At 54.1% G+C, this 26815-nt stretch overlaps 9 protein-coding genes across 9 annotated transcripts; 4 read left to right on the forward strand and 5 right to left on the reverse strand.

Moving 5' to 3' along the window:
• Positions 1-196: 196 nt before the first annotated feature.
• On the forward strand, positions 197-5079 carry N7459_006208 (uncharacterized protein; the record flags this gene model as incomplete). Its single annotated transcript, XM_056945392.1, has 6 exons — positions 197-403; positions 504-566; positions 625-3277; positions 3333-3473; positions 3527-3669; positions 3721-5079. 6 exons carry the CDS (start codon positions 197-199, stop codon positions 5077-5079), a joined length of 4566 nt encoding a protein of 1521 aa, XP_056799727.1.
• Positions 5080-5488: 409 nt separating this feature from the next.
• Positions 5489-8773, reverse strand: N7459_006209 (NAD(P)-binding protein; the record flags this gene model as incomplete). The annotated part of the gene is made up of 5 exons (XM_056945393.1): positions 5489-5998; positions 6975-7378; positions 7443-8283; positions 8350-8562; positions 8621-8773. The coding sequence occupies 5 exons, from the start codon at positions 8771-8773 to the stop codon at positions 5489-5491; spliced, it is 2121 nt and encodes a 706-aa protein (XP_056799728.1).
• Positions 8774-10270: 1497 nt separating this feature from the next.
• Positions 10271-11273, reverse strand: N7459_006210 (dienelactone hydrolase; the record flags this gene model as incomplete). Its single annotated transcript, XM_056945394.1, has 5 exons — positions 10271-10373; positions 10436-10698; positions 10767-10948; positions 11003-11076; positions 11131-11273. 5 exons carry the CDS (start codon positions 11271-11273, stop codon positions 10271-10273), a joined length of 765 nt encoding a protein of 254 aa, XP_056799729.1.
• Positions 11274-11635: 362 nt separating this feature from the next.
• Positions 11636-13777, reverse strand: N7459_006211 (uncharacterized protein; the record flags this gene model as incomplete). Its single annotated transcript, XM_056945395.1, has 1 exon — positions 11636-13777. One exon carries the CDS (start codon positions 13775-13777, stop codon positions 11636-11638), a length of 2142 nt encoding a protein of 713 aa, XP_056799730.1.
• A 409-nt stretch (positions 13778-14186) lies between these two features.
• Positions 14187-15215, forward strand: N7459_006212 (uncharacterized protein; the record flags this gene model as incomplete). The annotated part of the gene is made up of 1 exon (XM_056945396.1): positions 14187-15215. One exon carries the CDS (start codon positions 14187-14189, stop codon positions 15213-15215), a length of 1029 nt encoding a protein of 342 aa, XP_056799731.1.
• Positions 15216-16561: 1346 nt separating this feature from the next.
• ugp1 (UTP glucose-1-phosphate uridylyltransferase) lies at positions 16562-18530 on the forward strand (the record flags this gene model as incomplete). The annotated part of the gene is made up of 2 exons (XM_056945397.1): positions 16562-16660; positions 17043-18530. 2 exons carry the CDS (start codon positions 16562-16564, stop codon positions 18528-18530), a joined length of 1587 nt encoding a protein of 528 aa, XP_056799732.1.
• Positions 18531-19436: 906 nt separating this feature from the next.
• On the reverse strand, positions 19437-21170 carry N7459_006214 (uncharacterized protein; the record flags this gene model as incomplete). Its single annotated transcript, XM_056945398.1, has 1 exon — positions 19437-21170. One exon carries the CDS (start codon positions 21168-21170, stop codon positions 19437-19439), a length of 1734 nt encoding a protein of 577 aa, XP_056799733.1.
• A 992-nt stretch (positions 21171-22162) lies between these two features.
• On the reverse strand, positions 22163-23526 carry N7459_006215 (uncharacterized protein; the record flags this gene model as incomplete). The annotated part of the gene is made up of 5 exons (XM_056945399.1): positions 23334-23526; positions 22926-23310; positions 22659-22871; positions 22488-22606; positions 22163-22438 (listed from the first exon to the last, which is right to left on the reverse strand). Exons 1-5 carry the CDS (start codon positions 23475-23477, stop codon positions 22163-22165), a joined length of 1137 nt encoding a protein of 378 aa, XP_056799734.1. The 5' UTR covers positions 23478-23526.
• A 1508-nt stretch (positions 23527-25034) lies between these two features.
• Positions 25035-26753, forward strand: N7459_006216 (uncharacterized protein; the record flags this gene model as incomplete). The annotated part of the gene is made up of 3 exons (XM_056945400.1): positions 25035-25184; positions 25253-25852; positions 25920-26753. The coding sequence occupies 3 exons, from the start codon at positions 25035-25037 to the stop codon at positions 26751-26753; spliced, it is 1584 nt and encodes a 527-aa protein (XP_056799735.1).
• Between the last annotated feature and the right edge of the window lie 62 nt (positions 26754-26815).

The following is a 26815-nucleotide window of genomic DNA, read 5'->3' on the forward strand; positions in this document are numbered from 1 at the left end:
CATTCCCCTCTCACCTCACCTCACTTCCCCTCCCCCCTCGCCGGAATTCTCAATCCCCGGATTTTCCTCTGGTCCCGCATTGTTGTCACCCATGGGTCCCTAATTCCCTCACTAGGACACTCGCTCATCGCCGTCGACACCTGCCACCCACATCCACCTCGAAGGCCTCGCACGCTTGTTCAACGCCGACGCCGAAATGGCGTCTGTCGACGCGGAGAAGACGGAGCTGAAGGAGGAGGGCGTCGTTGAGGCTGCCTCAGATCTGGCGCAGGATCCGCAATCGAATGTCAACCCTGAGACCATTGAGCAAAAGCTGGTGGACGAGACACGGAAATCGGGGGGTGCAGCATACCAATTCGACCCCAATGCTTCACCAGAGGAGAAAGCCGCTTCGGCCGCAGCGGTACGTAGCCCGATGACGGACCCCGAGAGAAAGAGACGACAGAAATTCCCCTCGACGTCGATTGGCGTGATCGCACACTAATTGAACTTTCAACGACTAGAAATTGCCGCCGGGCTTTCACCATGATAAGAAGCCGAAGGGGATCTCCGTCATCACGGATAAAGTAAGAGCGTCGGCGCACTGACTATATATACCCTGGACTCCAGCTGATTCTTGTGCAGGATGACGGGAAAGCTGATTACGATCTCCCTCCCCCACGCTCGGCGACCGCGATAATGGCGGAGGATGCCAATGCGGCCGGCGGGAAGGGTCCGGAGGAAGAAGAAGATATGCGCTGGGCGCTCGATCGGACCGGATGGGCACCCCGATTCCACGCAGAGAAGACCGAGGAAGAAGATGCCGAGGCCACATTGCTTGACCACCAGACTTTTCTAGAGGGCCGCATCCCCGACAAGTTCTTTGGGGACTGGTACCATAATGCGGGCATCATCGTATTCGCCTGTCTGACTTCGTGGCTGATCGCTGCTCTGGGCGGTGGTGTCGGCTGGGTGCTGTTGGTCATGGCAGCGTGCAGCACCTACTACCGCACGTCGATCCGTCGTGTGCGCCGCAATTACCGTGACGACATCCATCGCGAAATGTCCAAGCAGCGCCTGGAGACCGATACCGAGACCCTCGAGTGGATCAACAGCTTCCTGGTCAAGTTCTGGCCCATCTATGCGCCCGTTCTGTGCGACACGATCATCAACTCCGTTGACCAGGTCCTGAGCACCTCCACGCCCGCCTTTCTGGACAGTCTGCGTCTGAAGACCTTCGTGCTTGGTAGCAAGCCGCCGCGTCTGGAGCACGTCAAGACCTACCCCAAGACCGAGCCGGACACCGTCATCATGGATTGGAAATTCAGCTTCACCCCCAACGACAAGACCGATCTGACAGCACGACAGCTGAAGGACAAGATAAACCCCAAGGTTGTCCTGGAGGTGCGTGTTGGCAAGGGTGTCGTGAGCAAGGGTCTGGATGTAATTGTTGAGGACATGGCCTGCTCGGGTTTGATGCGCATCAAGGTCAAGCTGCAGATTCCATTCCCTCACATCGAACGTGTGGATGTCTGCTTCCTGGACAAGCCCGATATTGACTACGTGTGCAAGCCCCTCGGCGGTGACCACCTCGGATTCGACATTAACTTCATTCCCGGTCTCGAAAACTTCATCAAGGAGCAGATCCACAACAACCTGGGCCCGATGATGTACGACCCCAACGTGTTCCCGGTCGAGATCGCCAAGATGCTTGCCGGAAACCCTGTGGATCAAGCCATCGGTGTTGTTGCCGTCACTCTGCACGGCGCTCAGCAGCTCAAGAACCCGGATAAGTTCTCTGGTACTCCTGACCCCTATGCGGTTGTGATGCTTAACCACCGCACGGAGCTTGGTCGTACGAAGATCGTGCATGACACCGATAGCCCTCGCTGGAATGAGACCATCTACGTGATCATTACTTCTTTCTCCGACGCACTCTCCATCGTCCCATACGACTGGAATGAGTACCGTAAGGACAAGGAGCTGGGAACGGCTGCCTTTGGATTGGACAAGCTTGAGCAAGAGCCAACACATGAGGGTTTGTATCTGGAGGTCCTGTCCAGTGGTCGTCACCGTGGTGCCATTCACGCCGATATTCGCTTCTTCCCAGTCCTCGAGGGGCGGAAGCTGGAGAGCGGTGAGACTGAACCCCCGCCAGAGCTGAACACTGGTATCGCCCAATTTACCGTCGAGCAGGCCAAGGATTTGGATGGGTCCAAGAGTCTGGTTGGCAAGCTGAACCCGTACGGCGTTCTGCTGCTCAACGGAAAGGAGATCCATATCACCACCAAGCTGAAGCGCACCAACAACCCTATCTTCCAGAATGCTTCCAAGGAATTCCTGGTTACCGACCGCAAGAATGCCCGTCTGGGTCTCATCATCAAGGACGACCGTGATCTCATGACTGACCCCATTATTGGTCGCTACCAGATCAAGATGAACGACATGATCAAGATGATGGAGCAGGGCAAAGACTGGTTCCACCTGCACAATGCCAAGGAAGGCCGTGCCAAGCTGAAACTGCAGTGGAAGCCTGTCGCTCTCGGCAGCATTGCCGGTGGTGCTGGCTACATTGATCCCATTGGTGTCATGCGCTTCCACTTCAAGAGTGCCACAGACCTGCGCAATCTGGAGGCCATGGGCAAATCGGATCCCTACGCCCGTGTATTGCTGTCTGGCATGACCAAGGGCCGTACTGTGACTTTCCGTAACAACCTTAACCCTGACTGGGATGAGGTTGTATATGTCCCCATCCGCAGCGCCCGTGAGAAGCTGAGCGTCGAGGTCATGGACGAGGAGACCATCAACAAGGATCGCACGCTCGGTTGGGTGGAACTCAATGCCTCTGATTTCGTTCACGAGACCGAGACGGGTGAATACGAGATCGACGACGAGAAACAGTTGACTACCAGCTCCCTCCGCATTGGCAAGGGTGCCCCCAAGGGTCATATTAACTACACGGTTTCATTCTTCCCGTCCGTCCCCGTGGTGAACCCCGAAGATGAACAGGAGAAGGAAGAAGAGGAAGCGGATTCTGCTGGCTCCGAGCCCCCCGCTACTCCTCGGAAGAGCATGCATTCCAAGTCTGCCAGTGTGGATTCCAAGGTCTCTAAGCCTCTATCCAACGGTGCTGCTCCAAACGGAACCACTAACGGCGAACCTACTACCAACGGCCGTGCCAGTCTCGAGACCACTGCGTCTCGACCAGCTACCTCCCGAGACTCGGAGTCCGGATCCGTGCGTTCGATTAAGACGATCCCCAGAACTTATGTGAGCGTGGATGATCTTCCTAAATACGGTAAGTCAGCACTGGAAATAGGGAAGCCACCTGAGCAATCGCTAAACGCCTGCAGAATCCGGTTTCATCGTGTTCAAATTCCATGAAGGCCACCTGGCTCACAGCAATGTGCAACTGGAGGTCCTCATGGATGACCATATGTTCCCCGCGTACATTTCGCCCAAGATCCATTCGCAAACCGTGACAACATCTGACAGTATGCTTTTACTTTTTGGTATTTACTTGCCGAACTCTACTAACTGCATCTAGTTGGCGAGGCCTTCGTGCGTGAGCTTGAATTTTCCAAGATCACTCTACGCCTGGTCAGCAAGGACGACCCCAAGGACTCGAGCGAGGATCACACAGTGGCCAAGTTGACCGGTGACACTCTGCCAACTCTGCAGCGCATTCTGGTAAGCCTTCCTGAATGGCCAGCCCTTGACACCATGCTGACTACTCTATAGTACAACCCCACGGAGCTTGTTCTTCGCTCAAGCAGCGGCGATGTGAGCAAGATCACTGTCAGTGCCCGCTACATCCCGGTGCAGATGAAGCTTGACCCGAGGGAGAGCATCAACAACATGGGTAGCCTGCGCGTGGATATTCTGGATGCCGCCGACTTGCCTTCCGCCGACCGTAACGGATTCAGCGATCCCTACTGCAAGTTCCGCATCGGCGACGATGAACATCATATCTTCAAGACTAAAGTGCAGAAGAAGACCCTGCATCCTGCTTGGAATGAGTTCTTCGAGACTCCGATCAAGACTAGGATCGATTCTGGGCTGCAAGTTGATGTGTATGATTGGGACTTTGGTGACAAGGCCGACTGGTTGGGTTCCCCCCCGATCGACCTGGAGGAACTGGAGCCCTTCCAGCCCAAGGACGTGACTTTGCCTCTGAATGGCAAGTCGGGTGTGATCCGCCTGAGGTTGCTCTTCAAGCCTGCCTATGTCATGCGATCTCGCCAGGGCTCTTCAACCTTCTCGGGCAACTTTGCTAAGCCTGGCAAGGTTATTGGTGCCCCTGTCAAGGGCGTTGGCCTCGCTGGGGCTGGCGTGGTTCGTGGCGCTTCGTTCCTGAAGACAGGTCTCATGTCGCGCATACACAAAGACAAGAACAATAGCGAGGACGCCGGGTCTGTTGCCCCCAGTATCGTCGAAGAGCCCCCATCTGAGGCCGCCAGCGAGCGCGGTTTCAGTCCGGCGCCGGCTCTGGTGGATGGCCCAAGCTCTGGTCCCTCCACCCCGGTCAAGGAGCACAGCCGCAACCGCAGCACGGCCTCCCAGGCGGGCGATCGTCTCAGCGTGTTCGGGCTCGGTGGCACTGGTCGTGGCGATTTGGGTACCGCCCACATCACCGTCGTCTCTGCCTCTGGCTTCCGGCCCTCGGCCAATGTACGCGTTATCTTCCGCGTGCAGGGCCTGAAGGGTGCGAAGGAAGTCCACAAGACCAAGGCCCACAAGACTGGCGGCAACTCCGTCCAGTACGATGACACGTTCAAGGTTTCGCACATCACCGCCGACGCGACCTACCAGATCCGCGTGGTCGACCACTCGACCTTTGGCTCTGACGACGTGCTCGGTGAGTTCAACATGTTCGTCGTGGATGATCAAGGTTCTTCCGCTGGCCAGGACAAGGAGATTAAAGTTGGGGATGGCACGGTCGTCGTTCGTTCCAGCTTCGCCGGCTCGGAGGCTAGCCTGCGTCCTACCACCTCGCATTCGACTGCTGGTGGGGATCCCTCGGAGGGCGCAGATAGCCCGGACTCGCGCAAGATGCCTCGTCGGAGTTTCCTCAGCAAGCGAAGCGTGAGCGGTGTTTGAGCGAGACTGCCGAGTATCCAGATGTATCCTCTCGATGCGGTATATGGCTTCCCGGTATGAGGCGGAAGTATATGAAAAGAAACCCCTATACGAGTTTGCTTTGCTTTGGGCCGGTTTTGTGATATCCTTTCTCTGCTTTGTTCTGTTTCTGACGTTCTACGCGCGTGCTTGTATTTGTTTCATTTCTGCGTTTCCTTCTCCTGGATTGTCAACCCTTCCAGATGAGCATTAGCGGACTGTTCATGCAAGCAATCCCATGTTACGTCTAGTTTTTGGATTGCAGTACAGTGTTATCCTGAAATATCCAGGATCGGGAGGTCGACTGCTTCTATTTAGTTGATAATGGGACTTATTCCACGAACTTCTCTTGTTATACTTCCACTACCACCATGACTATCCCACGAACAGGTCACACCAGGCCAGCCCCTGAATCCGACCTCACCACCCGCCCCGTCACATTCTCATCCCGCTTCAGATACATATATGCCTCCGCCACATCCTCCGCCCTCGCAATTCGGCCCGTGGGGTGCTTCTCCGCCAACGCCGCAAACATCCCCTCCTTCTCCTCCCTCCCAAAGCTCGCATCCCACAACTCCGTGTCAACCAGCCCACGACTCACCGCATTCACCCGCACCGGCTTCATCTCCAGCGCCAGGTTGCGCGCGATACTACACACCCGGCCCATATACCCGGCGACCACCGTCCACGCCGGACTCGGCCGCTCCCAGACCCCGCCCGTCGTCAACGTCAGCGATGCCCCCGGGCCCGCCGCGAGGTTGTCCTCGACGGCTGCGGTGGAGAGGTCGCAGACGTGGCCGGCCAGGGTGGGTGCGGCGGAGGGGAATTCGGTCGTCAGCGCGGCGAGCGCGGTCTGGAGGCGCTGCGGCGTTGACGAGGAGATTGTTAGAGGACCTATAGACTAGAAAGTATTAAAATAGCTAATAGTAACGATCTTCACAATAGAAGCTAAACTACTTAATATATCTAAAACTAGAAAGTTCATATAGTAGTAGAAATACCTATTTAGGTAAGTTAACTGTATTCTATTATACCTAATTACTTTTAATTATAATAATAATAAGTATATGGTTATATTAATAACCTCTAAGGACATAGGATTTAAGATAAAGCCTAGATATATCGATATTTATCGGCACTGGCTTAGGTAGGAGGTTAGAGATAGATAAATCAAGATTCGATAGGTTCTAACTGCCTATATAGTCGTAGATGGACTTACTAAGATATTACTATACTAAAAGCGCTAGAACTTTCTGAATCTACTTAGGATAACCAATATAAGTCATCTGATCGACTAGCCTAAAGAGGAAATAGGTGCTGGTTTAGAAAGACAGTGGATTTAAGTGATTAGGGCGATTAGGGCCCTAGGAGGTGACGGTGTAGGTAACAGTGTAGGTAACAGTGTAGGTAACAGTGTAGGTACAGGTGCCGGCGTAGGTGTAGGTGTAGCTGCCTTTAGGGATGGAAGGACAGCTAAGGGGGTGTGTTAGAATAAGTATATGGAGACGTGCATTAATAGTTTATCCATTGTAAGCCCCTAAATTGGCAGATTGGGCGGAATAGCAACTCAGACTTCTCCTTGATTCCAATTGGTCGGATCCCCTCCCTATCCTGACATCTATACATGTCCGATCCCGTCATCGCTTCCACTCTTGCCTCGGGATTAATCGTCGGGTGATACCCAGGTATTGCATCAATCGTTAGCTTGACCGATGACGATCATTTCCGATGGCTCGACCGTGTACGAAGTTGCAGGATCTTGCAGATACAAGTCCAGCACCTAATTTGGGCATTGTCACCTAATGTGAAAGTTATGCTTGTAAATTACTTGCTTCTATTTATTGTTCGAGCACACTACCGCTTGAACTCCCTATTACCTCCATGAGAATAGATCTCTGCAGCGCCTGCGCCCGCACATCCTTTGCAACGCTCTTCGCCCGAAGAGATACCTTGCGCAGAGTCTCCAAGCTCGATAGACACACAGAGAGCATCGTCCTGCTAGCCCCGAGTGTGAGGACTCCCTGGTCATAAAGTCTCATTATCGACGCTGCAGTCGATGAAATCGCACCGCACATAACCTCGGGCACGGGATCGAGTAGGAGGGCTGTGGGTTGAGACAGGCCTCCCCGGCCCACCGATTGCGCCAAACTCAGCGCATTAACGATGGATCGTACAGCCGCTAGATCTGACGGGTAGCACTTGATGAGATCACCGACCACTTGCCGATCCATCTCTTTCCCAAAGAGGAGCACCGCCCAGTTGAAATGGACGACCAAGAGAACTGCAGTAAAGACACGAGTCAGCACGGACGAAGTCCGCATCAAGCACTGGAATAAATGGCTTACTATAGTTCAACTGGTCCCTCGGATGAATGAGCAAAAAGTCTCGCGCCACCAGGTCCAGCAGCGGCACAAATACTTCCTGGAAGGCGAGGACGTCGCGAACCGCCAGCTCCGTGCGCTCGACGAGCTCGGCCTCCGTCGCGGCACACTGGACATTCCCCATATCCCACCACGCCATGCATTTGTGCATGGTGGCATGCTGCAGCACGATGAAGCGGACGTCTTTGGACATCGGCTCGGCCATGCCGTGGAGACACTGGAACGACTGGTGGAACGCGCTCGTCTGGTCGCGCACATTCATCCAGAACTGGTTATTACTCGAGAACAGCAGCCCCCTGCCCGGGGAGTGCGGGCGCGTGAAGCGACACCCGTTCTCGATGACAATCCCGCACCAGTACGCCACGTTCTGGCAGGTGAGATCGTTCCGCAGCGGGCTGCGGCGCGCGTGCTGGAGCTGGCGGACTTGGCTCGACGCGCTCGCCAGGCACGAGTCTTCGAAGCAGCGGGCCTTGCTCGAGTCGTGGATGGACAGCGCCGTGACGGCGACCACGTATAAGGTCAGGATGGAGCGGTAGCTGGGTCGTTTCGTGGCGTGTCGCGCTGCCTGCACGGCCTGCGTCCAGGCGAGCCGGAAGGCGGGTCTGTTCTGGATGTCCTCGCAGGTTGCACTGGGGTCGGCGTGGGTGACCTGTGCCGCGAGGAACTTTAACGAGAAGGCGCGGACGGCGGCGATCAGCGCGGTGTTGGTCGCGTCCTTGCGGTCGTCGAAGTGGTCCTTCGCTTCGCTGATGGGCTCGACGTCGTCCAGCGCGGCCATCAGGGCGAGGAGGGAGTTGTTGGAGGACTGCGGACGAGTCAGTCGGCGGACATATCACTTCACGGCGAGCCATCATGGTCGGGGGAGACGGACCGACCCGGAGATAATGGGGCAACAATGGACGCCTAGGAAACTCCCCAGCCGCGTTTCGAAAATCGTCGAAAACATCTTCAGTAGATTGGCGTGCAGCACCGACCCTTCCTGGCGGCGATTCGCCGCACAGGTGGCGGGCGACAGAGATGCTTCGCCTGAAGATGGCGACGAGTCAGTTGGACTCGAGTCGGTGCTGGCAGAGGCCTTTGCCCACTGCGGACTTGGTTAGCCTTGATGCATGTCGTACGCAGCGACCATCCCAGGACCGAACCGTGACGACGCAGGGCCGTTGGCGACGCGCGCAGTTGGAGCAAGGCTGCGGGCTCGTCCGCCGGGCATCGCAGCCCACGCGGCTCTTGCGACAGGCCTCGCAACTCGAGAATTGGCGGCGCTTCGTTGCCATGTTTGGCGGAGGCGAGGGCATCTAGTGCCAAGTGCGGTGCTTTGCGTCTGGATGGTTGATGTTGGCTCGCACCGCCTGTCGATCAACTGATAACTCCGTAATCTCCGAGGCTGCGTGATGCGCATTCATCACCATTTGGGCAGCCTCGGGTTGCTGTATGTAGGTCGCATATGGCGTCGAAGGTCTTTCAAGGAAGCGTGATTCTTTTGCAAATATCATATGTGGCTCGGAGGATACTCAAGTCGAATACATTTGCGTGACATGTACCCACAGCAAAGGACCTCAGATCATGTAGGATTTGGATCAGTATTTTTATGGTCTCTCTTCCAGGATGCAAAGGTAATACTGGTAATTATTAGAAATATATATTTTGTAGAGATGACGAGTGGGAACCCATTACCTGGGTATGAGTATGATTATCCCTTTTGCTCTCGTTCCAAGTGCTATTTGCCGGACCCTTGACAAAGATGGATCTCCCATGACATCCATGGATGTAGAGTCCTCCCAGGGATCTTCAGGGATTTCGTGGTAGATAATCAAGCATACATACTTGATTCCCTTGACAGCTGGTTCTAACGGCACAGCTCCAACGTTGGTACATAGCTGGCTAGATATATCTGTTTATATCCTAGAATGTATCATCCAGGGTCGTAAAACGGCGGAAATATCAACGTGTTATCACGAAAATCGCCGAGAACCCCGTATATACTGACCATATGGCCAACTCAACGCGACGATCCTAGACCGTGTCCTGCACAGCCCCGACGATCGACGTGCCGCTTCGTCCCAACGAGAAGCGCGGACGCACGTCGTGATTTGCAATTCCGCGCAGCGCGCAGGGTCGTTTACTAGGCATAGTACACAAGCCAGTGCAGACCCAGCATGCACTTGAGAGTACATATATACACATTACAGTAAATATCGACGGCGTCGGCCAGCGAGCTTGGCACCGCAGCACTAAGAGTATACATCCACGGCTGTCTCCAAAACAGCGCCAATCGGCACGGTAGACTCGTCGACGCCACGGAAATACTGCGCCGCGATTTCTGTCCGGCGTGTCTCTGGCGCGGTGGGGAGCCAATTTGCCCGGCCCACTTGGACCGGGGGCTCGACGAGGCCGTTAAGGGGTCTTTGGTTAGGGTTGTCTCGGACAGCGGCGGGGATGGGTCGGTCGCACTGCAGGCGCTCTGGGTTTTAGTTCTGGCGATGGGTCGGGTGGATTGGATTCTTGCGGCGAGGCTTGAGGTTTGAAGATTGGATTGGAATGAAGATTTGGGAGTGGCGGATTGCCGCTTTTATACGCTGGATGTCGGCGTAGTCCTCAGCATGGTCGAGTAGACTCGTATAGACTTAGTATAGATTTGTAGATACAGACTCAAATCTTGCTTGGTCTAGTCTGCTCACATTTTACCTGGTGTTGTATGGGTCTTCACAAATATTCTAGATACACCCTGGCATCCTGCTCAGCTTTTCTGCTCAACCCTAACTCTGACAATACACCCATTGACATCAAACAGCCTAAACCCTCAAATGCTCGCCAAACCACTGCAGCGCCTGCAGAAACGCGGTCTCTTTGGCATACATGACAACCCGATTATTCGGGTCTCCACGAACCGCAAATCTAGACCCCGTTAGTCCACGATCTCCAACTAGAGTATGAGTGGAAGTCTGCAAAGTACGTACCCATGGCTGACACCGCTGTACAAGTTAATTTGGTAGGGCAGCCCGGTCTCCCGAAGGATCACCTCGCTCTGGTGTCGTTTCTCCGCGGGAAAGATGGCATCCGTTTCCGCCGCCGCAATTGCCAAAGGGCCCTTGATCGCCCGGAGCTCGTCCTCGCTCACATGGCTCGGGTGCGCGTTGAAACCTGCGTCGATCTTCTGATCCGGGTCGAGATGGCGTGCGACGTACTTGGCGCCGAAGCAGTATCCCACCGCACCGATTTTCTATGGGAGTGTCAGTGACTGGCACGACATGAAGATGCGGACGACGCAGAACTAGAAACGCTACGTACCTTGCAGCCGTAGGATTTGCGCATCTCGGCCAGACTCGCGGTGACGATGGGGTCTACGTTCGCCGGCAGATGCGCGGTCCCCTTGGGGTGGTAACCGCCAGCGCGCCAGGACTGCATGTCGAAGCTGCCGGGTTTGTTGAGCGGCACTGGGTCGCCGTCAAAGAGATCCGGGATCATGACGACTGGCGTACGGGGTTAGTGGAAGTCCTGGGGGGGGGGGGGTTCTGGGGGCTCACAGTAGCCGTTCGCCGCGAACTGGTCGGCAATGAGTTGGACATTGATGGATTTGTGTCCGATGATATCGGTCAGACTGAAGTGGCTCTTGTGAGTGATGGGATCGGTATTATGGGGAAGGTCTACTCACATCAGAATGCCTTTTTCGGTCGATCCGTTGTCGGGCTGCACGGTGTATACCTCGAAGTCGCCCAGCTGGGACATTTTGCCTTTGGCGACGCCTTCGTGCTTGACGCCTTTGTAGCAGCATGAACTTGGAGGGAGGGAGGCCATGATGGAATGCGGGGGGAATTGATTGCTGGGAGGGAAATGGTCACGTCGACTGATTTAAATCGAGCGCGGCGTTGTTTCCTCTCGTCTTGACGTAACTCGCAGTTGGCTCGGCCGAGATTACTCGAGGAGAAGCGATCATCTCCGCGAGCTTATCTCCGTAGTCAAGCATCGCTTCAACCGAAGAAATCCGAGAATTGGAAGATGGTCGGGCATGACAGTTCACAGTCCGAGATCATCCTAGAGAGATACGTTGGTGGGATAAATAGTGATGGAAACGGCGCTCTTATTGTCCACTTGAACTATACCATCGGCAGCTCTTTATTTACTACCTCCTTAGACACGTCAACTCCAGCGTAGACTAATCACCCCAGAAAACTCTCAATGTCACATCCAAGGACTCCCCCGCCGCTGGGATCAAAATCCGCTACACTGTCGAACAGATCCAGGTTGTCCGCGAATTCCCAAAGCGACTGCATTTGATTCCGCTCGCTCGCATAACCCATCGAAGCAATGCTCAACGCCCCAGAACCTGCCTCGGAGACACAAGCCACGCTGGCATTTCTTCGCGGACTGATCTGATCCAAGAGCCGAACCGCCCCGTCTGCCGTTTCCGCGGCCATCGCTTCTTCACTGTCCTGTCGGGAGGAACGGGCCTTCACTAAATGGAACGCTGCGGAGGTCAACCAGTACATCTGGAACCCTTGCCCCAGACGCGTCACCCGGTCGTACATGATCTGGACCATGTGCTCCAGCAACTTCATCTCCACTTCTGTGTTGTGTGCGACATCGTCCGGACCATCCGCCGACCGCACGATCTCATGGCAGATAGAGAGAACGGCGCGAAAGCCATCGCCTCGGAAATTGAATAATTGGACCGCTTCGTCCAGCGGGAGACTCCGATACGCCTGCAATGCTAGCAGAGCGGTCTGTCGTCGCAAGACTCGGAAATGGCGCGAGTGCGGGTGCGAGCTCGACTGGATCGTGACCTGCTGTTGGAGAATCATCATCTGTTCGTACAGAACTAGCTTATACAGTGCCTTTGGAATGCCCGACGCCGAATCCCACGACAGCTCGGACGCCCTGGTCGCGACGGCCTGGAGGTGGCGTATATAGTCCTGCGCGGCGGCGGGATCAACCGGGTTCCGCACGCTGTTGATCTTCTTGAGGATCTCCACGCGCAGCGGGTAGTGTTCCTGCATGGCGCACAGGAACGAGGTCCGAGAGAACTGCGTGAGCGGCTTCGCCGCGGGCGCAGACTCGCTCATCTCGTGGAAGCTCTCGTCGTCGACGTTGCTCGGCGCCCGGCAGTCCCACGTCTCGGCGTCTATCAGCGGCTGCATGCCCCGATCGGACGCCTCCTGGATCTCCAGCTCGAGGATCGTGTGCCACAGGCGCCGGCGCATCTCGGCCTCGAAGATGGTGATGTTTCGCTGGAGAGCGGTCGGTTCACGGTGCAGCGCAACCGTCATCGCGAGACGGGCCACTGCGCCGATGGATGTCCAGCCGCGCCGGCGCTCCATGCAGTTTGCTTTCTTGGCCAGAAATAAGAGGACGTGGGCTTGGAGATGGTCGAGGAACAGGTGCTTGTGGCTCTGCGCGGCCAACCAGGCTTCGGCCGTGCGGATCGAAAGCTTCGACCGTTTCCTTGCGGTAGGACTGCGACCCACGAATCCTTCTTCGCTGGTGCTGGCGAAGCAGTTCGCCGTCGCCAGAACAAGCAGCGTGTGGACGAGTGTGATTTCCGTGCTGATCTCGGGCAAGTCCCAGAGACAGCCGTAGCGCCAGAGGAAGGTCGGCACGTGGAGGACGCGATACGTGTTCTCGAAGAGATTCAAGTAGACCTGGACGAGGCGATCGGCATGCACGCGAGGCGGCAGCGACGACAGCAGCGTCTCCTTGTCGGGCCTGGCGTCGACGCGGGTTTTCTTCCGCGGTTGCTGGATCTTGTCACCCATGCTGGACGTGGTGGCCGGGACATGCGCCAGCGCCCTGCGGATGAATGTTGGTAACTCCTCCCATTGCAGCAGAAGACCGGCCGGATTGCTAGGGCCGAAGTAGTGGGTTTGGAAGGCTTGTCCAGCGCGCAGGAAGTCTCCAAAGCTCTGCGGGCCGCTGTTCTTCGTGCTTGCGCCTGCGCCGGCCGGATGGGCGACGCCGAGGTACTTCTCAGTGGAAAAGGGTGGTGCGCCAGCGGACTTGACGTAGGAATGGATCTCGGCGTCGTTGTGTTGGAAGGACTGAGTTGAGAGGTAGTCCAGGCTGCTCGGCTGTGTCTGTCTCGGTGATCTTGTCCGGACATTTCGTGCGGCTGCATCGGCTGCTGTGATGGGCGTCTCCTCCGGTGTCGCCGGGGGTGTGTTTCGGTCTTTGGGATAGTCAAAGATGCAAGTGTCGGCGCGTCCGGCTCTTTTACAATGCGTGCATGGATGGGCTCGATCGCATTTAATCTTGCGCGAGCGACAGCCATAGCAAGACAGGATGGGACGGCGGCGTTTGTGAGGCATTGTGAGCCGGTGACCCCAACGATGGTCTTGGTAGCGCTGGGGAGTTCTTAGTAGGAAAGCCACGATGGAGGATCATCCAGAACAGTATGAGTAGGTCCGGGTCACTTCGTCTCGGATATGATGACTCGCGACGATCGGGCGAATCCTGCAAAGGGACATTTCGCCCGAGATCAATTCTAGATCCGGGTTTAAGAATTGAAACATTCAGGGATCAACCTAGAAAAGGTCGATGTGGGATCTATAACCTGTTATCTCCGAGCTCTGCTTCGGCCGAGGATATGGCACTATTCGATCTATACTCGGCTTGCGTGTTGAGATTGTGAATCCAGAGAGTCCGGTATAAAGAGAAAGACACCAGACCTACCACAGAACTTACACAGAATTACTACCATCGACTATGCCGTGAAAGATGACCAAAAAGCTTCCTCTTTCCTTTGCCTGCGGAGCGTACGACCGGATGGATGCCCTCGCCAAAGGCGAGATCCAGCCTGCCGGCATCGATCTGAACTACATCGCCATTGAAAATCCACGAGAGATCTTCGACCGCATGATCCCCAGCCTCGAATTCGACGCCGCGGAGATGTCCGCCTCGGAATATATTTGTCGCTACGCCGACGGCGAACGAGACCTCATCGCCATCCCCGTCTTCCCATCCCGCACCTTCCGACACAACTGCATCGCCATCAACACCGACCTTGTCCGCACGCCCGCCGACCTCAATGGCAAGCGCATCGGCGTCCAGAAGTACACCATGACGGCCGCCGTATGGATCCGCGGGCTGCTCCAAGACCTGGGCGTCGATCTCTCCACGATCACCTGGGTCGAGGGCGCCTTCGAGAAGTCCGGCCCGCACGGCAAGGGCACCGCGAAGCCGCTGCTGCGTCCGGTCAACCTCGTGCCCAACACCAGTCCCAAATCGCTCAGCCAATGCCTGCAAGATGGCGACGTCGCCGCGACCATCGGCGCCGAGGTGCCCGCCTGCCTGGGCACTGCGTCGCATGTGCGACCCTTGTTCCCCGACCTCCGTGCCGCCACCACACAGTATTTCCGCCAGAGCGGCATCTTCCCCATCATGCACCTCGTCGTGGTTCAGAAGGCGCTCGTGGACCGGTTCCCGTTCGTGCCGACCGCGCTTTTCCATGCGCTGCGCGACGCGAAGGATCTGGCGCTGCGCCGCATGAAGTACAGCGGCTCCCAGCGCTACATGCTGCCCTTCCTCCCGGCGGATCTGGCGGAAATTGAGGATCTCTTTGGCGGGGATCCCTGGCCGTACGGGGTCGAGGCGAACCGGAAGCCGCTGGCTGCGCTGGTGTCGTATCTGTACGAGCAGGCGATGATCCGGGAGAAGGTGCCGGTGGAACAATTATTTGCGACGATTCATGGGGGGAATGATCTAGAGGGACCGGACAAAAGTAAGATGAGTGTCGGAATGGAATGACTCTGTACATCGCGAGGGACAGAGTCCTGGATCATATGGTGAGGCATGCTAACTATAGTACACCGTCACTATAGTATAAGTACAACTAGAGGATAGTTATAGACAGTGCAGAATTTCTCTAATACTCAATCACTGCACTCACCGTGCTCCCATCTACTCGGTTGGGGCCAAAAAGCGGCAAGCCAGAACCCCCTAAACGGAATAGGAAGGCAGGGGGAAAATCGCGGCTGTGATTTGCGACTCGGTGTCGCCCGACTACTGTATGGCTGCATTCCACAAGATATAATTAGAATGGCCATTGGGCCCACGGGTGAAACAGGGTCGACCAGCTGCACTGAGATGCTCCTTCAGTATGTGTGTATATATGAATCTCTGGATCAGGGGAGCAGATGGCGCCGACACTTGGTGGGGCCGGGATGGGGGTGTGGGTTGGCCACTCTCAGTAGCGTCCAGAGAATCAAGCAGGGGGAAAAGGGGCACGTTGAGTGAGGATTCTGGAACTTAGATGGAATCATGTTCACGGTCGAGGCGAGTGTCAAGTCCCTGCCGTGGCCGTGGTGATGTTCCATCCTGGTGCTTATAATCAGACGTCGAAGCCAGTTCAACCTCTTTCGATGGAGTCATTTTCCCCTTTTCCCTGATGGGCTGGTCTGTTGACAGGACCCTGGGAGTGCTTAGCCTTGGATAGTCAGCCCCGAAACATCGTGAGGTCCACCGGACGGGGGAGTAGATAGGGGACAACCAGTGGCGGACAGTCAACCGTAGTGCAATCCCGTACTGGACACAGCATAGCAGACAGCGGACAGAGGATATCGTAGTCAGAGCCACAGCGTCACACGGGCAACAAAGACCCGTGGATGAACGTGCGAGAGCCAGTGGCTGCTGTCGTCAGCGCGAAGTAAGGAGCGGTGGCTCGAATCCCGAGAATATTTAAATCAGCATCACGTTACTCCCCCACCTCCACTCCAAAGCTTCCCTCTTCCTCTTTCCCTCTCCTCCTTTCCTTCAATGTGCCGTTGCTGATCGTGCATTGAGCTTGGACTTGCTCTCTGGTACGTTTCCCCCGCGCCTGCCGCCGTTGCCAATGACGGCAGCTTGTCGACATCCAACTGGCTTTGCTACCCGATCGACGCTGCGTGTGGCGACCCCTCCTATCGCTGCAATTCCCAGCGACCTATTTCATCTCGCCCTGTCACTACTCGCTTACACTTGCTCTTCACCCTGTCGCACCGCAGATTGTTTGTTGTTTGGCCCTCGCTGACCACCTCTTAAACCACCAGCGTGCCCCCTCCTGAATCCTGCTCGATTCTCCCCACCAAAAACATCTTCCCCTTTCTCGCTCCATAATGGCCGCCAAGGCTCTTCCTACTCACCTCCGGGCTCCTGCCAATGAGGCCTCTGCTGGCTTTGCTGGCAAGCACCACGGCAAGTCGCAATCGCACATGGTGAGTCAAATTTGTGTTGGGTGGGAGAAGGTTGTTGCTGGGGGCGGCGGTCAACCGGAGATGATGACCGGGTGAGCTCTCGGGGGCACCTGCCTTGAGTTGACAACGGCAGGGTTACTGGGTCGCTCCTGTCGTGCAAGAGAAGTAGCCATGGCGTGTTGGTGTTTGGCTCTGCGCGCGACGCCTTCTCTTGTTTATAGGCAGCTTCTCCGTGACCTCTGTTGTTTTCCCTTCAACCATCTCTCGTTTGAAACCACATACATACACCCTTTATTTTCTCTTTGCATTGGATCTTCGCTCTTTGGATCCATCTTGCTCTGCTATTCTACCATAATTTTGCGCCTCTATGTTGCCTCTCGCGATGGCGTTTGAAACTCCCAAGCTGACCAAGCTCGCCTTCACCCAGGCTTTTGAGAATGCCTCCACCAGCGTTGCTGCGTCTCAGATGCGCAATGCCCTGAACGCCCTCGCGGACTCCGTTCCTGATGGCAATGAGAAGAAGCGCTTCGAGGCGGAGATGGACAACTTCTTCGCGCTGTTCCGCCGCTTCCTCAACGACAAGGCCAAGGGCAATGTGGTCAACTGGGACCGCATCGCCCCTCCCCAGCCCTCCCAGGTGGTGGGCTATGACGAGCTCGGTGCGGACGCCTCGGTTGAGTTCCTGAACAAGCTGGCGGTCGTCAAGCTCAACGGTGGTCTGGGTACCTCCATGGGCTGCGTGGGCCCCAAGTCCGTGATTGAGGTCCGTGAGGGCATGTCCTTCCTGGACCTTTCCGTGCGCCAGATCGAGCACCTCAACCGCAGCTTCAATGTTAACGTTCCCTTCGTCCTGATGAACTCGTTCAACACCGACCAGGACACCCAGTCGATCATTAAGAAGTACGAGGGCCACAACGTCGACATCATCACCTTCAACCAGTCTCGTTACCCCCGTATCATCAAGGACTCGCTCCTGCCCGCCCCCAAGAGCTTCGATGCTCCCCTCCAGGACTGGTACCCTCCCGGCCACGGTGACGTGTTCGAGTCGCTGTACAACTCCGGCACGCTCGACAAGCTGATCGAGCGGGGCATCGAGTACATCTTCCTGTCCAACGCTGACAACCTGGGTGCCGTCGTCGACCTGCGCATCCTGCAGCACATGGTGGACTCCAACGCCGAGTACATCATGGAGCTGACGGACAAGACCAAGGCTGACGTCAAGGGTGGTACCATCATCGACTACGACGGCAAGGTCCGCCTGCTCGAGATTGCCCAGGTGCCCAAGGAACACGTCAACGAGTTCAAGTCCATCAAGAAGTTCAAGTACTTCAACACCAACAACATCTGGATGAACGTCCGCGCCATCAAGCGTGTCGTGGAGGAGAACGAGCTGGAGATGGAGATCATCGCCAACGAGAAGTCCATCCCCGCCGACAAGAAGGGCGAGGCCGACCAGGCCATCTACCAGCTGGAGACCGCCGTCGGTGCTGCCATTCGCCACTTCAAGAACGCCCACGGTGTCAACGTGCCCCGCCGCCGCTTCCTGCCCGTCAAGACCTGCTCCGACCTGATGGTGGTCAAGTCGGACCTGTACCGCCTCGAGCACGGCCAGCTCGTCATGGACCCCAACCGCTTCGGCGGTGTGCCCGTGATCAAGCTGGGCTCCGACTTCAAGAAGGTCTCCGACTTCCAGAAGCGCATTGCCAGCATCCCCCGCATTGTGGAGCTGGACCACCTCACCATCACCGGTGCCGTCAACCTCGGCCGTAACGTCACCCTGAAGGGCACGGTCATCATTGTGGCCACCGAGGGCAGCACCATTGACATTCCTCCGGGCTCCGTACTGGAGAACTGCGTGGTGCAGGGCAGCCTGAGAATCCTGGAGCACTAAGCGTGTGCTCTGCTGGTGTGATACCTGATCGCCCAGTCACCCGGGGTCCGGCACATAGAGGGGTCTTGAATGGGGTGCTGCCGCGGGCGTGTTGAGTTCTGTTTGTTCTGGGAGCTGCATTCGAGGCTACGGATTCCATGGAGTATGCAAAAGATGTGCTTGTATTACATTACAATAATCCAGCGTCTTTCTTTCTTGTTGTTTCTGTTGGCTGCATTGGGAACCGCAGTCTCTTTCCTTGTCTGTTTTTTCGTCAAGTGCTGTGTTACCCAGGTTTATCCTAGTTAGTCAATGCAATCCTTCCAAAACTTGTTCATCTCTTGGATTTTGGACCTCTCATGCCCCCTAGTTACCGCCCAGCTACCTGGCTTGATCTTTGGTCACTCAAAATAGAGAGGGTGTGTAGATTGAGAACCTCAGCGCCAGACCCACATGCCGGTCATATTCGGGTGTGGAACCTTGTATTGCCGTTTAGTGTGTTTGAGTTAGGAACAGGAGTAATTGTACCGTATATTTCCTATTCTTTTCTAGTAAATCGGTCGTAGCTAGTTAGCCTAGGGATCTCCAGGACCTTGGGATTTACCTAGGGTAGGTTTGTAGTATTAAGAGGGGAATATTAGATAGAGAGTTCATCAAAACAGAATTATATTTCAACTCTTATATATAAAAGGTAGGTAGGGAATCAGTTATGTGCTGACTCCATCGCACGGATTAGTTGATTGAACCACTCGAATCATCTTGTCCCTTGCCCGATTCAGCATTCTGTAATCGAACAACCTTGGAAAGGTATCAATTCCAAACCAATATATTCTTAGGTAAAGGAAGAGAACAGTAGAATGTCATAAACAAACAAGATTCTATTCTCAACAAACCCGTGAGTCACCTCTAGCCCTGATTCTCGGTGGATCACTCGTTGAAATTCCATTTCGATGCAAACTTGTCCCAAATCGTGACTCTAGCATCACCCGTGCTGGGAATGTTCAGCGTCACCATATTTTTGTTGTCGAAACTCAGATTTATTTGAGCTTCCCCTGTTGGCAAGTAATCAGACGTCATTGAGAATAGATGCAGCTTGCGTCTCGTGCTTAAGCGAATGCGGACCACTTCCTCTATCTTTTGGCCCAGGTAAGTCTCGGTCAGCTCTGCAATCAGCTTCCAGGCTAGTTGCGAGAGCTTCGAGCCAGCTATGGCGCTCTGCTGCACACGGGAGACCATGGCGTATCCCTGTATCCGTGTGTTTTGCTGCTTCCACTTTGTCAGGACCTCCACCAGATTGTTCGTAACTGGGGTTGCATCTGAGGATGAATCGTCATAGCCAAGATACTCCCTTATGAACGACTGGTATTCCTGTACGCTTTCGCTGAAACGCACTCCCTGCATTTTGCTGTCTTTGAGATAACTCCACGGGACTGGCAATATCCAGCTCTCATCTTTCGTGAGCACTATGAAGATCAGTCCGTCGTCTCCGGAGCCCGGTCCATTATTATAAAGAGCAGTAATAGTGTCGCGGTTGTCTCTATCCACCAGATTGGGGGTTGGCTGCAATTTCCCGTCTTTGCTCTCCAGCTGAATCGATACAATGCCATCCAATAGATCTTCAGTATTGCATTGATCCAGGTCCATAGCGTCGGCCAGGTCTATACTGGGCAGGTCGATCATGTTGATATCGCCACTCAGATCGATGGGCTCGGTGGTCTCGGTGGAGCCACCAACCAGATCGATTGTCATCGCATTGGAAGTTTCATAGTTCGTGGTTCGCATACTGTCGGGAAACTCCACGCCCAAAATACGAAACGAGCCGTAGTATGCTGCAATCCACTCGCCCACGGCAGGGTTGTTCGTATCCCGACCATGCAACGTGCTCACTCCAAATGCGTTTGCGAAGGGGTCGGTCTCTTCTGCGCCAGGCATTTCAATCCAGTTGAACAAGATGTTCGCGTCCGGGAACGCCTTCTGAAGCATGTCCAAAGTCTCATCCGCCAAGGCTCTGTTGAAATCCGGATGGGCGCTCGGATTATCCACCGTGGGTGGTAGAGTAACAGACAGCTGGGTGGGTTTCCCGTTCTTCGTTTTCAATTCCGTAAGGAAATCTTGGAGTTTGGGCGATGCTGGCTTCATGGCTGCTTGGAGCTGGACCCCGTTGTCCTGCCCTAAGATCTGAACACCAACGTAAAATTTGAACATAGTCTTCTCTCGAAGCGTTTCTGGTGAGATGTCGTGCCAATCCCCTCGATAAATCCTTCTTTCGTAAGATGTCTTAATCCTCACTGCCCAGAATCCCTCGGTCGCGGTAACAAGGACAATAATCCCACGGTCTATGTTATTCATGTATCCCATGGAGAAAGGGCCGGAGAGGTCATCATAGAAGTGCATTTCCGCCGCCAAAGAACCAACACGCGATAATGATGAAAACGGTACAACGGCGAAGATGTTTCGAATATTTGCGAGCGGATCCGCCGGGGTCTGTAATGGTGGTAGGTTGCTGTCATCGCTGGATTCGCCGTGTGTCCATTCTGATACTCGCCACAGTGCTCTTGAGGCATCGGAGTCCGATGAATCAGCGCGTTGACTGATCGCCCTGCTTTGAACAAGAAGTGGACAATGGAAGAGGAAACAGATGAGGACTGTTGAGAACAACATGGTCGCCCTCGATGGTCGATAGACCCCGAGAAGGCGGGTGAGGGTGTTAGAGTATAGTCAGTCGAAGAGAAAGTTGATTGTTTTGGCGGACTGGGAGTTGATACACAGGCAGGCCAACGCAAAACTAAAGCGCTAAGTACCATGCTCCACAGTATTTCTACAATCAATTCCCTTCCCATATGGTCGAGGGGCCACTGTAGGGCGGTATCCATATATTACTACATATAGTAATCCCTTCGAGGCCAAGTCTGGGGCCAGAATAGGATTCGATCCACCAAATCGCAAGGCAAGGTACAGTAGTCAAAAAAATAAAAAGAAAAAGAAACAGGTGATATATCCATGGATTATTTTAGGTAATGGTATATAATATATTGAAAAAAAGGAAAATGGGAGTGTTAATCCATTAAACCACTGCTAGTTCCCGCGAACTGTTCAAAGAATTGGCGGTTACAGGGCGATCGTCCGTAGTTACGTAGCACACACGGACATCGAATTCATCGCCAATAGGGTGATTGTATCTCGCAAGATTGTCGGTTTCTTCATAGTAACCTCACCCAGAGGCTGACCCACACATAGAGCCGTCCCCAAGGTATACTCAAGACGACATTTTCACCCCTGGGTATTCCGACGCTCGACTGATATATCTGTCTTCGAGGATTTTATTGAGCAGCTTCTAAAGGTTCCCCAAACTAAGTCTGATAGTCATAGACGACGCATCTTTCCATGATTCCTACTAAATAGAAAAGACAAATGATGACAGAATCTGAATTCAGTTCTGCCAATCGGCTTCTAGGAGTTGAAGTGGATAACAATGCTCCGCGGAGCTCCCAGTGGTTCTACCACTATGTAGGCACTTGGCCTCCCGTACCCAGCTACTGAAGCACACACCAGATTTACAGCTTCTCCTGATTACTTGATAGTCGAAAACAAATGGTGTTCTTGTGGTTACATATATTGACTTCGATGAGGCAAGTGATGCTATCTCTATTCCTTCATCCAACTAAGAATGAGTGGTTGAGAAGTCCAGTGGTTGATTCTCGATCTTCTGGACGTTCTTGCAACATTGACCAAAGAAAATTTGCAAGCTTCTCAGTATTTTCTTCGCCAAAATCAGCTGGTAGCCGCTTGCTAAGATAGATAGCAAATTTCTGATTGCCATGCTCAAATAGCTGATGCATAAGAGATCGCAAAATCTCACGAACCTCGTCAGTTGTGCAGCCAAAAGTTCCTATCGGGAGGAGTGGCTCATTTGTCGCAAGTTGAAAAATCTGTACTTTGTGGTCAGATCATATTACGGAGTATGGATGGGGAAAATACCAAACACCCTAGAGCCCATATGTCAACCTTTTCGTTCCACAAATGGGGTTTGAGTAACTCAGGCGCCCTCAAAGCTATTGGCGTAACAGGAAGAGAATCATCTTGTGTGTTCCATATAGCTATAATCAAAGTCAACAATCCATATTCTCGCATCACAAAAAGGGCGCAAACCTCCGCCCAGATCACCAATCTTGACCGTAAGTGTCGAGAAGGCTGCCGTGTCTAGCATTCCGCGCGGCCGCTGCGAACTCATAAGATACTGCGGAGCACTGTTATCCACTTCAACCTCTGGAAGCCAATTGACCGGACTGAATTCAGGCTCCATCATCATTTCGCTCGATAAATCGCAGTTCACAGTGAACAGTATGTTGGCTGGTTGGAGGTCTGTTCAAAAATCAATATTGATTATTTTGCGCATTCGGTCCCCAAGGTACATACCGCCATGAATAAGGCCCTGGTCGTGAAGATAATCCAATCCGAGCAGTACTTGTTTCGAAACTTCGCGAACATAACCTGCGCAGCGTGGATTTTCCCGAACAGTCATTGCCTCACCATCTGACAACATAACCGGGAACACGAGGCAAAGGTGTAAGCCATTAGGCCCCTTATGCTCAAAATGATCCAGTAATTGCAAAACATGATTCTTGCCCGGGTGACGTGTGTCTGCTCTCGATAAGTGAAGGAGGATAGAACGCTCTCGGCTGTTCCTTGAGACATCCGCCTTGAGAATCTTCAAGGTAACATATCTTTCAAGCCTAGAGGCCGGGGAAACGTAAGTTTGATCGTCGCGGGCAAAGTAGGAAACAGGACAAGGTAAATCAACCTTGTATCTTGGGCAATCCAAACTGTGGAAAATTGACCAAATGCCCATTTTCCGACAATCCGATACCTATGCTGGAAGGTGTCCTCGAGGTGAACTGGGTGGTAGCCTCCAGCACGATACTCTTCGACAGGCTCGACAACATCGTGAATGCGTTCAAAGCGACGCATTTTCCTCAATATAGGTGATTTGATGGTGGCACCAGGTGCGTCTCCGTCGCTGCGGAATGGAAAATGTCAGCATCCAGTACTCCAAGATGGACTATCTATCTACCTGGAGTTTCTAAGGTTTGGGGGGGAGGCACTTGTTTTGTATTAGTCAGCATACCCACCATTCCTGGATAAATTGCCAGATCGTGACTGCGGAGTAATCTAGGCCTCTTTTCGATTGCATTTGAAGTATATATCCACTACATCCTGTTGCAGAGAACGTTAGCCAGATAGTACCAAATCAAGTCAGTCACTAGCTCTCTCGAAACCAATTCAAGTAGCCGGGATAAGGGCATACAAGGGGGTTTCCCACAGATCATGCAGTTCAGATCGGCAAGGTTTTATCATCGTTGGAAGGGGTACAAGCCATTCTCCTAAGGGAGAAGATACCACGGAGGAGTCTAGTATCATTATTGCGTTGGGTTCAACCGAGGGATAAGATCACAGCGTCAAGAAAAGAGAATCAAGGCTAAGTTTTGCGATAAACAGGTGCACGAGGCTGTCTGGATAAGACGATCTGCGCTGCCAGTACCAGATTAATTAAGAGTAGTAGAGGAAAGTGACATCTTGCCTGATTCTCGAGGCCCTCCTCAAATCTGATTTGTTTTGTACTTCAATAGAATGTTTTCAGCTACTTTGGATCGCCGAATGCAATTCCACATAGTAAAAGATGATAAGGAGGGTAAGATACTGTATTAGGACGATACAGGAAGAGTGTTAATCTGAGGCCATTCCCAAACAACACTAGCTTGTCGTCATATTCAGGTACGAGAAATACTTCACGAGTATGTAAAGAGTAAAAGTGGCGGCACCAGTTTCGAGACATACGGTACAAACGAGACGTACTGTACAAACTCTTGATTACAATTGGCCCAGTTCTCCTCTAGCTTGTCACTTTCCCCCTCCACCATCTCAACTGCGCTGCCCACTCAGATCTACAGCCGCGGTCAAATGGAACAGCCCCAGCAACCTACATCTCCCCCAGGAATCGTTCACGCAAGTAGCACCACCGAAGCTGAGGCTCTTCTCCGCCACCGCATCATGTGCTGCCTCCTTGGGCGTGTGGACGTCTAGATGCCCACCGCACTTCTCTGCCGCATCGGATAGGTGGGTTGGAGTTCCTAGTGACTCTAGCGCACGTCATCAATAAGCAATGTCCCCGGCCTCTTGCCCTAAATCGATTCCAGGTAATCTATTACCGGGCTGTTATTCTGTTTCTTAGTGCGAGCGCAATTGGGATGAAGTCATTCCAACTGAAACTCTTCTGAAGATGCCCACTACACTGGTGAAAACAAACATCTCACGCCTTTGTTTTTTCTCGCTCCGATGTTTTTGATACACGCCTTCTCTCGGATTGAATGGCGGCGTCCACAATGTCTGGCCCACCAGGCCTTGCCACCACCGCCATAGGTGGCTGCAACTGCATCTGCAATTGCGCCTAATATAATCTGTCCTCTGTACCTGCGGCTGTGGCAGCCATGTTTTCTTATACCTGTACAGTAACATCCATGCTCCACAATGAGCGATCAATACCACCAGCTTGCACCGGGACCCTCGCCGACCTCGGATAAAAGCAGTCCAACCAAAGACGAGGCAAAGACCCCCGGGTCGTTATGGAAGAAGCGGGTGTCGACTGCCTGTTTGGCATGCAAGAAGTCCAAACGAAAGGTGGGCTATCCACTGGCGTGGCCGATATTGCGCATGGAGCATATCACAAGACATCTGACGGGAAATAGTGCTCTGGTACCGCACCCTGCGATAACTGCCGCTCCTTCCGGCGCGTCTGCATCTTCGACGAATCTCTAGACCAGCGCCGCCGCGTCGCCGCCAAACGCACAGCCGACGAGCTATCCTACCACCGTGATTTACTCGGCGATCTTTTCAAGCTCGTCCGCGAGGCGGACGAGTCCAAGGCCCTTCAACTCCTCGATATCATCCGGCACAACGCACCCGCCCACGAGATCCGCTCCTATATCGACGAGACGCTGTCCGAGCTTGGAGCCGCGGGGGAAACATCCCACGAGGCCGTGAGCAAATTAGAGGACATGCGTAACCTGATTAACGTCGAGGGTGCGAGCCCTGTTTTCCGGAGGAAGGTCATGGACATCCACTATCTCTGCGATGAGGCGCCGTTCCAGGTCCCTGCGCGGCCGTGGACGACTGTCACCGAGGACAGCGACCTCGTCTCGCACCTGGTGTCGCTGTATTTTACGTGGGATTACCCATTCCACGCCTTCGTGGACCAGGGGGTGTTTTTGCGGCACATGGCTAATGGGGAGTTGGGCTCGGAGTTTTGCAGCCCGTACTTGGTGAATGCGATGCTGAGTAATGCTTGCGTGGGTTTCCTATTGATCTCGGTTGACGCTGTACATTGCATGGCCTTGGTCTCTGATGCGTACATAGTATTTCTCGGAATTCTCAGAGGCATACGTGGTTCCAGGAGATATCTCCTCCAAAGGAAGTGATTTCCTCGCCGAGGCGGAGCGCTTAAAGGAAGTCCAGTCTTCGCGGCCGAGTCTGGCGAAATTGCAGGGGACGCTGCTCATGCATGAACGGTATGTTAATGCGGGACAGTTCCATCTGTGTCACTGTCTAATCCCTGGGTCCAGGTATGCGATGTCGCGCAACGACGACCTGGGTTATATCATGCTCCACGAAGCCATCCGTATGGGCGAGTCATTGGGACTAGTGGGCACAAAGGGGCCGCGGATCGCGTCGGAGCATCTCTCCCAGGAGATGGATACCTCTTGTAGACGGACGGCCTGGGGACTGTTCAACATTGACACGTATGTGCCCGTGTCCATGAATGACCCGTCCCGCAGGATCCCTCGACATGGTCCCTGGCATCTGAAGAACCAAAGAGATGAATTGGTACTCACGCATCATCGCAGAATGGTCCACACCGGCTTCCTTCGGCCCTGTTTGATCGACCACGTCAATATCCCTCGGATCGCCCTCAGCCAGTCCGATGACGAGTCCGTCTGGGGTCCGTATCCGACGCATCGCGAGACCCGCCCGGCGTATCTAAGTCTGTACTTTGACGAGGCGTGCAACCTGTCCACCATTGCTCGCGATGTCTCGCGGAGTATGTTTGGGGATGACCGCGGCGTGTTTGAACCGGTGCACCGCCAGAGCCGGGAGGTGCTGTATGAGCGGCTACGACACTGGTGTGAGCTGTGGCCGAATGTGTTTGAGTTGAGGTATCGGCCGCCTCCATCGATTATTCTGCTCAAGTAAGAACTCAAGTCTCCTTTTGCTTTCTCGGTAGTTCCTTTTTTCTTGGTGGTTATCTTGATTCT

This window comes from Penicillium hispanicum (assembly GCF_028827665.1).
Source record: "Penicillium hispanicum strain IBT 35686 chromosome Unknown utg000005l_segment0_segment0, whole genome shotgun sequence".
In the NCBI taxonomy this organism is placed as follows: Eukaryota; Fungi; Ascomycota; class Eurotiomycetes; order Eurotiales; family Aspergillaceae; genus Penicillium; species Penicillium hispanicum.